Source organism: Salmo trutta, chromosome 2 (assembly GCF_901001165.1).
Source record: "Salmo trutta chromosome 2, fSalTru1.1, whole genome shotgun sequence".
NCBI classification, from domain to species: Eukaryota; Metazoa; Chordata; class Actinopteri; order Salmoniformes; family Salmonidae; genus Salmo; species Salmo trutta.
The window spans coordinates 72,565,802-72,581,077 of record NC_042958.1 but is presented as its reverse complement, the minus strand read 5'-3'; the positions used below and the strand labels follow the sequence as shown (position 1 = coordinate 72,581,077).

The following is a 15,276-nucleotide window of genomic DNA, read 5'->3' as shown; positions in this document are numbered from 1 at the left end:
ACAGGGCATTAACAAAAGACAGCTATAGCTATGTTATAGAATTGTATAACTCTACTGAATAGGTCAAGGAGTGTCCATTACACCATAATACGTGGGCCTAACAGACGTTATAAATAAAATGTGGCCCTATATGTTACTCGGTAAAAACAAATCGTTTTAACCCCCCACACATAGAAACTGCCTTCAATATAATTCTGTGAAATGCATTTGTCAGTGGCTGCAACCTTACTACTAAAAGCATGGCCCGTCATATATCAGTCCGAAAGCCCTGTACTGTTGCAAGTGGGGACAAAGTAATAAGGTGTGTGACATGTCTCTCACCCAAACTCCGTCCTGCTCCCCAAGCACCTCCTTGGCCAGAGCTGCCCGGGTGGTGATTGGTGGCATAGCCCTGCAGAGGGTGAGGAGTGCCGTAGGCTTGTCGATGGAGAAGCTCCGACTCAGGGTGTGATGATCTGGAGTTCCCATAGACGAGACTGGGGAGGAGGAGAAGAGGTAATTCATTTAACTGTTCAAGTCCATTTTCATATTAAAATTTTCCAATGGGTGACCTTTGGGAGAGGCTGTGAAATTGAAATGTATTCAACGACTATGTAAATACTAAGTGGATTGTTTGTCATGACAAAGTACAACACTCTGTTCAGAAAACTTTGCAATCGTATTAAAAGTTATTCAGATACAGTCAACTTAGAGTGCATCTCCATCCTAATAAAAAGGAACATGGCATAATTACTGTAGGTCACCATTCTTGACATTGTAAAAACGTGGCTATGGATTACACAAAATCAGTAACAAGATAATCAATTAGCATTATCAACAACAACAAAAAGATCTTAAAGCCTGTTGTAGACTTCTTTATCCAGAATTCCTATCTGTGATATTTTACCAACACTACTTTATGCCTGTACCCCCTCCTAGGGATGTTATTATTATTATTATGATGATGCATAATACCTCATTTTAAGTGTGGGCTAAACAAGCACATTTCAAGAATTAAAGTAGATTGATAGAATGGCGCATTCTTGTTAAAACATCCAGCCTATAAGCTAGAACAAACATATAAAAACGCAACATGCCACAATTTCAAAATGTTTACTGTGTTACTATTCATAGAAGAAAATCAGTCAGTTGAAATAAATTCATTAGGCCGTAATCTATGGATTTCACAAGACTGGGAATACAGATATGCATCTGTTGGTCAAAGATGCCTTAAAAAAAAAAGGTAGGCATGTGGATCATTAAACCAGTCAGTATCTGGTGTTACCACCATTTGCCTCATGCAGAGTGACATCTCCTTCGCATAGAGTTGATCAGGCTGTTGATTTGTATTTGTTATGGATCCCCATTAGCTGTTGCCAAGGCAACAGCTACTCTTCCTGGGATCCGGCAGAATTAAGCCAGTTATACAATTTCAAAAACATTACAATACATTAATTACAGAATTCATAACACAAGTGTGTGACTTAGGCCCATAGTACTCTACAACACAAAATCCATGTGTACGTGTGTGTATAGTACGCATGTTATGTGTGTGTATGCATGTGTCTATGTTTGTGTTACTTCCCAGACCCCGCTGTTCCATAAGGTGTATTTTTACCTGCTTTTTAAATCTGATTCTACTGCTTGCATCAGTTACCTGATGTGGAATAGAGTTCCATGTAGTCATGGCTCTATGTAGTAGAGGTCGACCGATTATGATTTTTCAAAGCCGATACCGATTATTGGAGGACCAAAACAAGCCGCTGCCGATTAAATCGGCCGTTTTTATATATATTTTTTTTGCTATTTAAAAAAAAAAAGTGTAATAATGACAATTACAACAATACTGAATGAACACTTATTTTAACTTAATATAATACATCAATAAAAATCTATTAATTTAGCCTTCCCTGTAGCTCAGTTGGTAGAGCATGGTGTTTGCAACGCCAGGGTTGTGGGTTCGATTCCCACGGGGGGCCAGCACAGAAAGAAAGAAAAAAAAAATGTATGAAATGTATGTATTCACTACTGTAAGTCGCTCTGGATAAGAGCGTCTGCCAAAATGACTAAAATGTAAATGTAAAAAAAATGTAGCCTCAAATAAATAATGAAACATTTTCAATTTGGTTTAAATAATGCAAAAACAAAGTGTTGGAGAAGAAAGTAAAAGTGCAATATGTGTCATGTAAAAAAGCTAACGTTTAAGTTCCTTGCTCAGAACATGAGAACACATGAAAGCTGGTGGTTCCTTTTAACATGAGTCTTCAATATTTCCAGGTAAGAAGTTTTAGGTTGTAGTTATTATAGGACTATTTCTCTCTATACCATTTGTATTTCATATACCTTTGACTATTGGATGTTCTTATAGGCACTTTAATATTGCCAGTGTAACAGTATAGCTTCCATCCCTCTACCTGGGCTCGAACCAGGAACACATCAACAACAGCCACCCTCGAAGCATCGTTATCCATCGCTCCACAAAAGCCGCGGCCCTTGCAGAGCAAGGGGAACAACAACTCCAAGTCTCAGAGCGAGTGACGTCACTGATTGAAACGCTATTAGCGCGCACCCCGCTAACTAGCTAGCCATTTCACATCGGTTACACCAGCCTAATCTCGGGAGTTGAAGTCATAAACATAGACTTGAAGTCATAAACAGCTCAATGCTTGAAGCATTACGAAGAGCTGCTGGCAAACGCACGAAAGTCCTGTTTGAATGAATGCTTACGAGCCTGCTCCTGCCTACCATCGCTCAGTCAGACTGCTATATCAAATCATGGACTTAATTATAACATAATAACACACAGAAATACGAGCCTTTGGTCATTAATATGGTCGAATCCGGAAACTATCATTTCGAAAACAAAACGTTTATTCTTTCAGTGAAATACGGAATCGTTCCGTATTTTATCTAATGGGTGGAATCCCTAAGTCTAAATATTGCTGTTACATTGTACAACCTTCAATGTTATGTCATTATGTACAATTCTGGCAAATTAATTACGGTCTTTGTTAGGAATAAATGGACTTCACACAGTTCATAACAAGCCAGGCGACCCAAACTGCTGCATATACCCTGACTGCTTGCACGGAACGCAAGAGAAGTGACACAATTTCCCTAATTATAAGAAATTCATGTTATCAGGCAATATTAACTAAATATGCAGGTTTAAAAATATATACTTGTGTATTGAATTTAAAGAAAGGCATTGATGTTTATGGTTAGGTTTGGTGCCACGACAGTGCTAAATCATCACCCGTTTGGCAAAGTAGGCTGTGATTCGATGAGAAATTAACAGGCACCGCATCGATTATATGCAGCAAAGGACACGCTAGATAAACTAGTAATATCATCAACCATGTGTAGTTAACTAGTGATTATGTGAAGATTGATTGTTTTTTATAAGTTTAATGCTGGCTAGCAACTTACCTTGGCTTCTTGCTGCCCTCGCGTAACAGGTGGTCAGCCTGCCACGCTGGCTCCTCGTGGAGTGCAATGTAAGGCAGGTGGTTAGAGCGTTGGACTAGTAACCGGGAGGTTGCAAAAACGAATCCCCGAGCTGACAAGGTAAAAATCTGTCGTTCTGCCCCTGGCAGTTAACCCACCGTTCTTAGGCCGTCATTGAAAATAACAATGTGTTCTTAACTGACTTGCCTAGTTAAAAAACGGTGTAAAAAAAAAAAATATTTTTTAAAATAAAGAAATAAAAATCGGCCAAATCGGTGTCCAAAAATACCGATTTCTGATTGTTAGGAAAACTTGAAATCGGCCCTAATTAATCGGTCATTCCAATTAATCGGTCGACCTCTACTATGTAGTACTGTGCGACTGTCATAGTCTGTTCTGGACTTGGGGGCTGTGGCATGTGGAATGTTGGCCCACTCCTCTTCAATGGCTGTGCGAAGTCAATGGATATTGGCAGGAACACGCCATCGTACACGTCGATCCAGAGCATCCCAAACATGCTCAATGGGTGACATGTCTGGTGAGTATGCAAGCCATGGAAGAATTGGACATTTTCAGCTTACAGGAATTGTATACAGACCCTTGCGACATGGGGCTGAGCATTGTCATGCTGAAACATGAGGTGATGAATGGCACGTCACGGTATCTCTGTGCATTCAAATCAAATTTTATTGGACCCATACACATATTTAGCAGATGTTATTGCGGATGTGGTGAAACACTTGTTCCAAGCTCCAACAGTGCAGTAATATCTAATATACACAAATCTAAAAGTAAAAGAATGGAATTAAGAAATATTAGAACAAGCAATATTGGAGTCTGGTATATAAAATGTACACTATATATTAACACAAACGTATGTGTGTTCAAATTAGTGGATTTGGCTATTTCAGCACACCTGTTGCTGTCAGGTGTATAGAATCGAGCACACTGCCATGCAATCTCCATGGCTTTACTGAAGAGAACAGTGACTTTCAACATGGAACCATCATAGGATGACACCTTTCTAACAAGTCAGTTGGTCAAATTTCCGCCCTGCTAGAGCTGCCCCGGTCCACTGTAAGTGCTGTTATTGTGAAGTGGAAATGTCTACGAGCAACAACTGCTCAGCCGCGAAGTGGTAGGCACACACAAGCTCACAGAATGGGACCACAGAGTGCTGATGCGTGTAGCACCTAAAAATCGTCTCTCCTTGATTGCAACACTCACTACCGAGTTCAAAACTGCCTCTGGAAGCAAAGTCAACACAACAGTTTGTCGGGGGCTTCATGAAATGGGTTTCCATGGCTGAGCAGCTGCACACAAGCTTAAGATCACCATGCGCAACGCTAATCGTCGGCTGGAGTGGTGTAAAGCTCGCCGTCATTGAACTCTGGAGCAGTGGAAACGCCTTCTCTGGAGTGATGAATCATGCTTCACCAACTGGCAGTCTGACTGACGAATCTGGGTTTGGCAGATGCCAGGAGAACGTTACATGCACCAATGCATAGTGCCAACTGTAAAGTTTGGTGGAGGAGGAATAATGGTCTGGCGTTGTTTTTCATGGTTTGGGCTAGGCCCCTTAGTTCCAGTGAAGGGAAAAATTAACACTACATCATACAATGACGATTCTGCGCTTCCAATTTTGTGGCAAGAGTTGGGAGAAGGCCCTTTCCTGTTTCAGCACGATAATGCCCCTGTGCACAAAGCGAGGTCTATACATAAATGGTTGGTAGGGATCGGTGTGGAAGATCTTGACTGGCCTGCACAGAGCCCTGACATCTACACCATCAAACACCTTAGGGATGAATTGTTACACCGACTGCGAGCCAGGCCTAAGTCGCTTAACATCAGAAGCAAGTCCCTTCAGCAATGTTCCAACATCTAGTGGAAAGTCTTCCAAGAATAGTGGAGGCTGTTATAGGAGCAAGGGGGGACCAACTCCATATTAATTAGGGATACACCATATCTTTGAATATTTTGGAATCGGCCCGATATAAAACGCAGGTACATGACGTAATGACATCCACTACCATTAAAAGGTTTGGGGTCACTTAAAAATGTCCTTGTTTTCCATGAAACCATACATGAAATTAGTTGCAAAATCAAAAGGAAATATAAGTCAAGACATTGACAAGGTTATAAATAATGATTTTTAACTGAAATAAGTGTCCTTCAAACTTTTCTTTCATCAAAGAATCCTCCATTTGCAGCAATTACAGCCTTGCAGACCTTTGGCATTCTAGTTGTCAATTTGTTGAGGTAATCCGAAGAGATTTCACCCGATGCTTCCTGAAGCACCTCCCACAAGTTGGATTGATGGGCACTTCTTACGTACCATAGGGTCAAGCTGCTCCCACAATAGCTCAATAGGGTTGAGATCCGGTGACTGTGCTGGCCACTCCATTATAAACAGAATACCAGCTGACTGATTCTTCCCTAAAGAGTTGTTGCATAGTTTGGAGTTGTGATTTGGGTCATTGTCCTGTTGTAAGAGGAAATTGGCTGCAATTAAGCGCCGTCCACAGGGTATGGCATGGTGTTGCAAAATGGAGTGATTGACTCCCTTCTTCAAGATCCCTTTTACCCTGTACAAATCTCCCACTTTACCACCACCAAAGCACCCCCAGACCATTACATTGCCTCCACCAAGCATGACAGATGGCATCAAGCACTCCTCCAGCATCTTTTAATTTGTTCTGCGTCTCACGAATGTTCTTCTTTATGATCCGAACACCTCAAACTTAGATTTGTCTGTCCATAACTTTTTTTCCAATATTCCTCTGTCCAGTGCCTGTGTTCTTTTGCCCATCTTAATATTTTCTTTTTATTGGCCAGTCTGAGATATAGCTTTTTCTTTGCAACTCTGCCTAGAAGGCCAGCATCCCGGAGTCGCCTCTTCACTGCTTACGTTGAGACTGACGAGTTTCAGAAGAAAGGTCTTTGTTTCCGGCCATTTTGAGCCTGTAATCGAAACCACAAATGCTGATGCTCCAGATACTCAACTAGTTGAAAGAAGGCCAGGTTTATTGCTTCTTTAATCAGAACAACAGTTTTCAGCTATGCTAACATAATTTCAAAAGGGTTTCTAATGATCAATTAGCCTTTCAAAATGATAAACTTGGATTAGCTAACACAACGTGCCATTAGAACACAGGAGTGATGGTTGCTGATAATGGGCCTCTGTACGACTGTATATTTTTTATTTTTTTAAATCTGCTGTTTCCAGCTTCAACAGTCATTTACAACATTAACAATGTCTACACTGTATTTCTGATCAATTTGATGTTATTTCAAATGGACAAAACAAGGAAATTTCAAATTGACCCAAAACTTTTGAACGGTAGCGTAGGTACATGACGTAATGACGCCATTTAAAATTGAGCTGCACGTGCAACACAGCATTCCTAACCTATCCCACAATGTCTGCCGTGTGGATCGAGCAGTCAACAAGTCGAGCAGTCATTTGAAAGCGTAAGAGCATTTCAGCGAGAACTCAAAAGGCGAAATACATTAACGCCAAGATAATGGAATTCATTGCCCTTGACAATCAACCGTTCTCTGTCATGGGTGATGTTGGCTTTCGCCGACTGGTCGAGCACCGGTACACACTACCAAGTGCGCTATTTTTCAGATGTTGCCCTACCGGAGTTACAGTAATAGCGTCACCGCTATTAGCTTCACAACATACTATGGAACACCGTTTTGGTCTTTGCGTGTCAAAAAAGATACAGGTTAAATAACACTTTGATGCGTTAAATAAGCTTTTAATTTGACACATCAAATAACACAGTTATATTATAGAATGCTGTGTGTTCTGAATTTGAACCTGCAAGCCAAGCGCCACCACTACTAATCAGTAGCACTGTCAAAGCTGTACAGAAAAAGTCTGCAAACACTGGCCACGAACGATGTGTTTACAATATTGCGTTGGTAATAAAGCAATATTTGTTCTACCGCAACTTCTGGGGTAGCTAGCTTTAGCTTGGTACCTAGCTAGCACCAATACAACGAGCCTGAAAACAATGACCAGTAGAAACTGCTGTCATTCTCATTATTCTTAGCAATGATTTAGGAAACCTTGTGAATAAGTATTAGCTAGGTTCGCCTATTGAAATTGAACTTCAGTTTATGCAAAAGAATTAGCTAGCCAGCTACTTAACGATGTTGCCCAAAGCTAACATTATAAACAGCCAGCTTGCTTCATCTGGCTAGTGACGCTCGACCAGACAGGGCTGTGTGTTGTGAAGCTAGCCACAATAAGGATTAGGCACAATAGTGGAATTTGCGGTTTGCCTTCAAAATAAAAGTACCTCTTTAAAAGTGATGCAGAAAGTTACAATTGGTGAAATCATGCCATATTTAGACTAGATCATGTTAAACAAGGTTGGAATGTGAAGCAATGAAATGGGGTATCAGTCTACTCGGTGATACACACAGAAAACTGTGAAGAAATGTACACAAATATTAGCGTTGTTGCTCTTATCGCGGGACTGTGACAGTGTGAAATCACCTCCCCAGTCAGCCTATTGTGTATTGACATTCATATTGCACTGTACAGCTTTACCTAAGGATTGGGGATCAATGAAATGTGGTATCGGTCTAATCAATAACCAATCGGTCTAATCAATAACCTTTTCCCAAAGTCCTCAGTTATCAGACTCCAAAACATCCACCCAGTATTGTTTTTCCTCAGGAATAGTGTTCAATACATATAGGTTGACAAATGTGGCTCAATTCACAGTTGTTTCAGAGTCCTCGCAATAAGAGCTATGACGCTAATGTTCTCTGGGTGTCACTGAGTAGACTGATACCCCATGTAATTGATCCACAATCCGTAGGTAAGGCTGTACAGCGAAATAAGTATGCCCCCAATGCAATTCTAAAGTATAATATATCCAGTGTGATTTCAACAGATTGTCAAATTAACAAATTATAGTATTTTGTTGATTTTATATAAAACATTCCAACCTTGTTTAGCATGCTCTATTCAATTATGGCATAATTCTACTATTTGTATTAATTTGCATCACTGTGAATGACATACTTTTATTTTGAAGGCTAACCGAAAGTCCACTATTGTGGCTCATCCTTAGTGTGGCTAGCTTCACAGATGGCTCCGACCACAATTAATCAAATAAGAAGTGTCTTATAAATTAGGGTTATTTTTGATGACACATTAGCTAGCTAACTATATAGCTCATGAAACAGATGTCATTTTGCTGTTTTTGGGGAAGAACATTGTTTGCATCCATGAGCTAGCTAGCTTTTTTTATGACCAGCACTGTAGGTGCACGAGACAACCTTACCAGCATCATAGCATACGTACTGATGAATCGTTGTGACATATGAAATACGAGTGACGGTGTAATCAATGTGTAATAACTATGTAAAAAAATGTATGAAAATTATGTGACGTGCAGTCATATTCAGGTCCTGATTGGTCAACAAGCTTATTTGAGTGTCAAAAAAGATACTCGTCAAATAACACTATTTGACTGTGTGTCAAAAAAGATACACAAAGACCCAAACGGCGTTCCATAGTATGAGAAATCCTGGATGAGTTTGAAACGACTGGACAAATGAACAACGAAACAGCAAGTAATCAAAACCTATTTCTTTCACTTATGTTTTACTGGTAATGGGGACATACGTAAATGCCAACAAAATAACTTTTTGTTCAGTGTGTGTGTGTGTAACCTTTAACTAGGCAAGTCAGTTAAGAACAAATTCTTCTTATTTACAATGACGGCCTACCCCGGAGGACGCTGTGCCAATTGTGCGCTGCCCTATGGGCCTCCCAATCACGACCGGATGTGATACAACCTGGATTCGAACCAGGGACTGTAGTGACGCCTCTTGCACTGAGATGCAGTGCCTTAGTCCGCTGCGTCCATGTGTGTGTGTTAACTATTTAACTGTACTAGAACGGTTAAAAGGCCCAATATCGGGGGGGTTTTTGGCAAGGAAAAGAGTATGGGCCAAAAATGCATATCGGTGCATCACAAATATTCATGCCAATGATTTTGGAATGAGATGTTTGACGAGCAGGTGTCCACATACTTTTGGTCATGTAGTGTACTGAACAACGAGCTAACTGTCAATGAATTTTTTTTATTATATATATAATTAAGTCAATGCAAACTAAAAAGTAACCTGGACCTGACGGCTTCCAATCTGACTTTAACAAAAAAAAAGTGATGTCCAACTTGCTCCTACTTTGCATGCAGTTTACTATGAATCTTTTGAAAACAAATTACTTCCTCCATCAATGAACCAAGCATGCATCTCATTACTGTTAAAACCAAATAAAAAGACCCATGTGAGTGTAGTTCCTATCGCCCCATATCCTTAAATAATATGGATGCAAAGATTTTATGTAAAGTCCTATCCCAATGTTTCGAGACAATTATTCAACAGATATCATTGGACCGAACAGGTTTTATACAAACTCGCCTATCCTCCTGAAATCTTAACACCTACAGTGCATTGGGAAAGAACTCAGACCCCTTGACTTCCCCCCCTCTCATCAGTCTACACACAAAATCACCAAGAAAAAAAAAAGTTTAACCATTTTTGCTAATATATTAAAATGAAAACTGAAATATCACATTTGCATAAGTATTCAGACCCTTTACTCAGTACTTTGTTTAAAAACCTTTGACAGCGATTACAATCTCGAGTCTTCTTGGGTATGACACTACAAGCTTTGCACACCTGTATTTGGGGAGTTTCTCCCATTCTTCTCAGCAGATCCTCAAGCTCCGTCAGGTTGGATGGGGAGTGTCACTGCACAGTTATTTTGAGGTCTCACAAGAGATGTTCAATTCCAGGCTATAGCTGGGGCACTCAAGGACATTCAGAGACTTGTCCCGAAGCCACTCCTGTGTTGTCTTGGCTGTGTGCTTAGGGTCGTTGTCCTGTTGGAAGGTGAACCTTCGCCCCAGTCTGAGGTCCTGAGCAGATGTTAATCAAGTATCTCTAATTCTCTCCGTTAATCTTTCCCTCAATCCTGACTGGTCTCCCAGTCCCTGCCACTGAAAAACATGCATGATGCTGCCACCACCACCATGCTCATGTCGTGGCCTCTTCCTCGGTGCACACTGTCGCTGTGTCCAGTTATGCATGTAACATTTCACATAAAACCTCGTTGGGAAAAGGGGCCAGCTTCACTCCATAGAAACTAGTCAGCACTAACGTCGCTAGTGAGAGGAACCAATTAAGTCCCTGACTAGCAACAGAGATGTATTGGCTGTCTAGATGTGTAAGGAGTTGACTGCACCTAGTAGGAGGGTATAAATATATGTGCTTGTGTAAAACTGTCTTTCTAGCTGTATGACCAAGTGGGTGAATAAACTTGGTTTGAGCTTTTTCTAGTTGTCCCTGAGTTTTTACTATTTTTGTTCAGAACTGCTCTAAAATGCATACATATATATGGGTGTTTTGAATTAATCATCACCTTAGAAAGTGCTGTCCATTTCTTGTGTTAGGCTTTGAAACAACATCCATAACGACCATGTTTTCCACTCAGTTGCAACCTGTTGTATAACTTCTTTCTTTAAAATTGATCAATCACAGTGAGGTGAGTTTTCAAAACACATACTGTTTTGATAAGTGTTTGATGTGATTTTTGATTGCATTTGCATTGACGTCAGACTGGTTAGAAAGACAATAGAGGCCTGAGTACCAGGCGAGTTGGGTACTACTAATGTATGTCCAGAGTGCATAAGAGGAGACTACCATGACTCAGCAGTCATGTAGAATTTTACTGCAGTCATGACTGCCGGTAATATGGTCAACGCAACAACCCTCGTGATGACAATCATCTTTTCTGATCAATTTGATGTCCTTTTAAATGAACAAAAATGTTTGCTTTTCTTTAAAAAACAAGGGCATTTCTAAGTGACCCCAAACTTTTGAACGGTAGTGTATATGGATGATTTATGAAGTCAGGCACATTTAACAGTTAGGTCTATAATCAATAGCCTAACTAAATTGTGGTTTCCTCTCTTCTCACTTTTCTTAGAAATTAAGCAAAGGGCTGTTTTCTCGTTGCCTAACTCTGCTGCTGCCGCCTCCACCACCACATTGTTCTCAACACCAACATGCTGGTTAACTTTGCTACTATGCACATAGCAACATGGTCTAGAAAAAGGCACCAATTCAACAGCGCATTGATGTTTCAGAACTGCGACCACTATCCAACGCTGGAGAAAGTGCATTTGTTATAAAATAATATTTGTATTTGTGTTGCTCCATTGTTCTTATATAATATAACCATATACAATTTCAGTAGCACATGTCTTAAACTGATGGACTGTGCCATCCCCAAGGTCTCCACAATGGATCAGTCCACTTAGACAGGCGCAAATCAGACAGTTGTCTTGTACAGGTGTCTTTTATGCTCGACTAAAGAAATCTATGTTGACCAACAACCTATCGACCAAACAATTGACCAGTCCACTAAATGGGGTCAGCCCTAGTCATTAGGTAGCCTAGCTAGCAATCCAAATCATAGTAGATCCCTATGGATTATTGTAATTTTTTGGTAATTTATATTAGGATCCACATTAGATAACGCTGTAACTCTAGCTAATCTTCCTGGGGTTCAACACCAATTAACAAGACATTACAAACAACCACAAATCAAGTCTTCACAAACATTCAACAAGTAGACAATACAGACAATTAAAATACCTGAGAGGAAACACATTTAACATTCAGTTGATGCTTTTTCCTGTCCAGTCATATGGTCTATTGGATAGATGGCAATATGTTGAAAACACTGATAAGAGAAATTGAAATAAATACTTAACTAAAGTATTTTGGTCACTAGCAAGACTGGGTGTAATGCATTGTAATTTACTTAACCACAATAACCTAAAGTTGTGATGTTATTTAAGGAGTCAATGTGTTGACTATCATTATCATTCTTCGTAGCATAAGAGTTGCCAACATTTGACCACTGGCACCTCGTGCTGTGACTCCCTAAAAGTAAGCTACGACCAGAAGTGACTTTTCATAGCAGATTAGAAGAGCATTTTCGCTAACCTTAACCTTTCCTAATTCTCCTAACCTGCTACGAAAAAGTAACTTCCGGTCATAACTGTGTCGAAGTGGTGTGTTTTTAGGTAATCGACCTAATGGTAATCACTTGCCACTCAAAAATGTTACATTGTAAACGTTTGATACGTCACAGGCTGAGGGATCTCTTACTATGTGAAACAAATGTATCATGCAATGTCACAGGAGAAAACTGGTCAGATACAAATTGGGCATCAAGCTATTCTAAATAAACGTCCCACACAAGTTATAATTTTTTTGTACACATGGCGCACGTACAGGACTTTTATTTTGACATGAGGTAATCAGATAGGAAGTGACCCTACAACAGACCCACGTTTGGAAATACTGTTTAATAATACGATCAAAGATATTTCTCAGATTTCCACGTCATAATGACCAAATGTCCTGCCCACCGGCACAGTAAATTGAAATGGAATTGTATTACATTTCTGCCTTCCCACGGACTGTTATGTGCAACCCAATATAATTGAAAGCAACGCTAGTGTATGTAAATACACCTGCGTTGCTAAGAGCAGCTAGCTCCAACCCATCCCCTTTCGCTCCCTTCCTGTCTGTATACCTAAAACCACGCATCTTGTCTGTCAATCGCATTGTCAAGAGTTCTGCTTGCTAGTCCTTCCACACCGCTTGTTCCATTCCAGGCTGTTTATAATAGTAACAACATCGCGATGCTGCCAATAAGCAATGTACCAAATTAACGCCCAATCGATTACAGAAAAAGCAAAGAATGTAATATATTAGCTAGTGTGTAAACATTATATGGACTGAATCAGTTGCTTACCTTGCTTTCGCGGATCTTTCGTAACTCCATCCTGCGCCCAAATCACCGAACCCTGTTCCCGGGTAATTTCTATCCATTTTGAATTTACGAGGTGTGTGACAAGGACGAACGCAATTATGACAGAAGTGGGGTATCCGTCTTCCCCGTGATCGATTTTAGACTATTTCCCCCTTGTCATAAACAAGTCCTTGGCCATGGAAAACAGCATATTGAAAGAGAAATGAAGGGGAGAAGAAATCTGGATGAAAAAAAGGGGGGTCTGGGGGTGTACTCTAACCACCTCAAATCAGTCTGTCCTTTCCTACACTTTCTCCAAATATCATTTCCACAATTGCCAATTTGCAACGAAGTTATGCATGATCATGATAACACTTTTGTATTTGTCAATCATCGATAAGTTGCACAGAAACATTTGATCAAACGCGTCCTTTCCTGCCGTATCTCATCCCCTTTATTTTATCTACTGAACAAATTCCGAGATTTATAAAACTACCATCGATATCTCACGATTGTTGCAAAATGTATCAAACGATAAGATATCATATTATCGTGATTTGTTTTAGCATGCAAAATACCTTCCCACCCTAAAATTGTTGTTGGCTACATTAGCAGATGCTAGCTAGCCCTGTCGACGCATCAAAATAAAACGGATTTACTATTTATAAAGCCTGCTACGCTTCCTTCTCTTTTTACATTAGAAAATAGTGATAACGACGATATCGCGAGGTCTGGAAACCATAATCTAAATTCCGAAAATCAATGAAGACGGTAGAAGTAGGCCTCTTTTTTATGTTTTTTGTTATTTTCCTATGAAGACGCCATGTTTGAAGGCGGCTGGCTCGCTCTCTTTTCTCCCTCCCTCCCCTCACTCACATCTCTCAAGCACACGCGCAATCTGTTTTTTTTTCTGTCCACCATTCACCGGTTCTGTTTAGACCTAGCAAACAATATTGGTTTTGTTTTGTTTGTCACAAATGAACATATCATAACAAACAAAAAACAAAGCTCATAGATTTAAAATGGATATTTGCCATTCAAACTCTACAATTTAATATTTGTATAGTCTAAAAATCCAGATACCTATTCATCCAGACTGTTGGGCAGATATTGTTCAAAACCTTTGTTTTGTAGGTAAACAATAATATTATTGTTAATGTATTAAGTCATTTCTTACCAGGCCTCATCAGTGTTGTACATTCAATTTTTATTTTATTTATTTGACCTTTATTTAACTAGGCAAGTCAGTTAAGAACAAATTCTTATTTTCAATGACAGCCTAGGAACAGTGGGTTAACTGCCTTGTTCAGGGGCAAGAATGACAGATTTTTACCTTGTCAGCAAAATGTTATGTCCAATTCCTCTACTACCCCTGTGAAAATAGATACGTATTTAATTAATTGAATAGCCTACATGTCAGATAGCCCTGGAAATCAAATTTAAATATATACTTTTTTACCATTTTAATATTGTACATCAGCTTCCCTGCATTTTGACATGAGACCAGCAGATGGTACTCTAAATTTGTTGGAACCCTATGGTTGGAACAATGGGACACATAGGGTGCGTTCATAAATTCACTCTAGCTATCTACTCCGATTTCACAGCACTCTCGCCTGAGTGTGCCAGACCGCAGAATAACTGCTGTATTTACGAATGCTCAACACCAGTTGAATATGGCCGGTGTCAGTAAACGTTGGCAAAAAGCGTAATTATATTGTTGCCAACAGCACAGTTACAGTCACCAACGCTCTGGATAACATGAAAACAGCCTAATCAGCTCTACTAGGCAGGGTGAGTAAAATGTTCAGAGTGAGGTGGACTCTCATTTGTTGCTGGAAGTAGCTAGCCAATTAACTTGGGTGCTTGACTGTCGTTGTGAGGTCAGAACGCTCGAATCAACTCTACTCTCTGCAAGAGCGTCGCGTGTGCGCGCTGAACGCATGAAACGACAATCTGACAACACTGAATTTACGAACGCCCAGAGC

The 15,276-nt window shown here is 40.0% G+C and overlaps 1 protein-coding gene across 2 annotated transcripts in view; it reads right to left on the bottom strand.

The window, feature by feature from the left end:
* Positions 1-14,377, bottom strand: part of LOC115162640 (proline-rich protein 12-like) — a 61,654-nt gene extending 47,277 nt beyond the window's left edge. For both annotated transcript variants that reach the window (XR_003869604.1, XM_029714124.1), the window contains exons 1-2: positions 13,292-14,377; positions 322-476 (exon numbers count right to left, since the gene is read on the bottom strand). Coding sequence is in view for 1 of the 2 variants with exons in the window: in XM_029714124.1 (XP_029569984.1) it covers positions 322-476; positions 13,292-13,368 (232 nt within the window). In the remaining variant the exon portion in view is untranslated. The remainder of the gene's footprint in view (positions 1-321; positions 477-13,291) is intronic.
* Between the last annotated feature and the right edge of the window lie 899 nt (positions 14,378-15,276).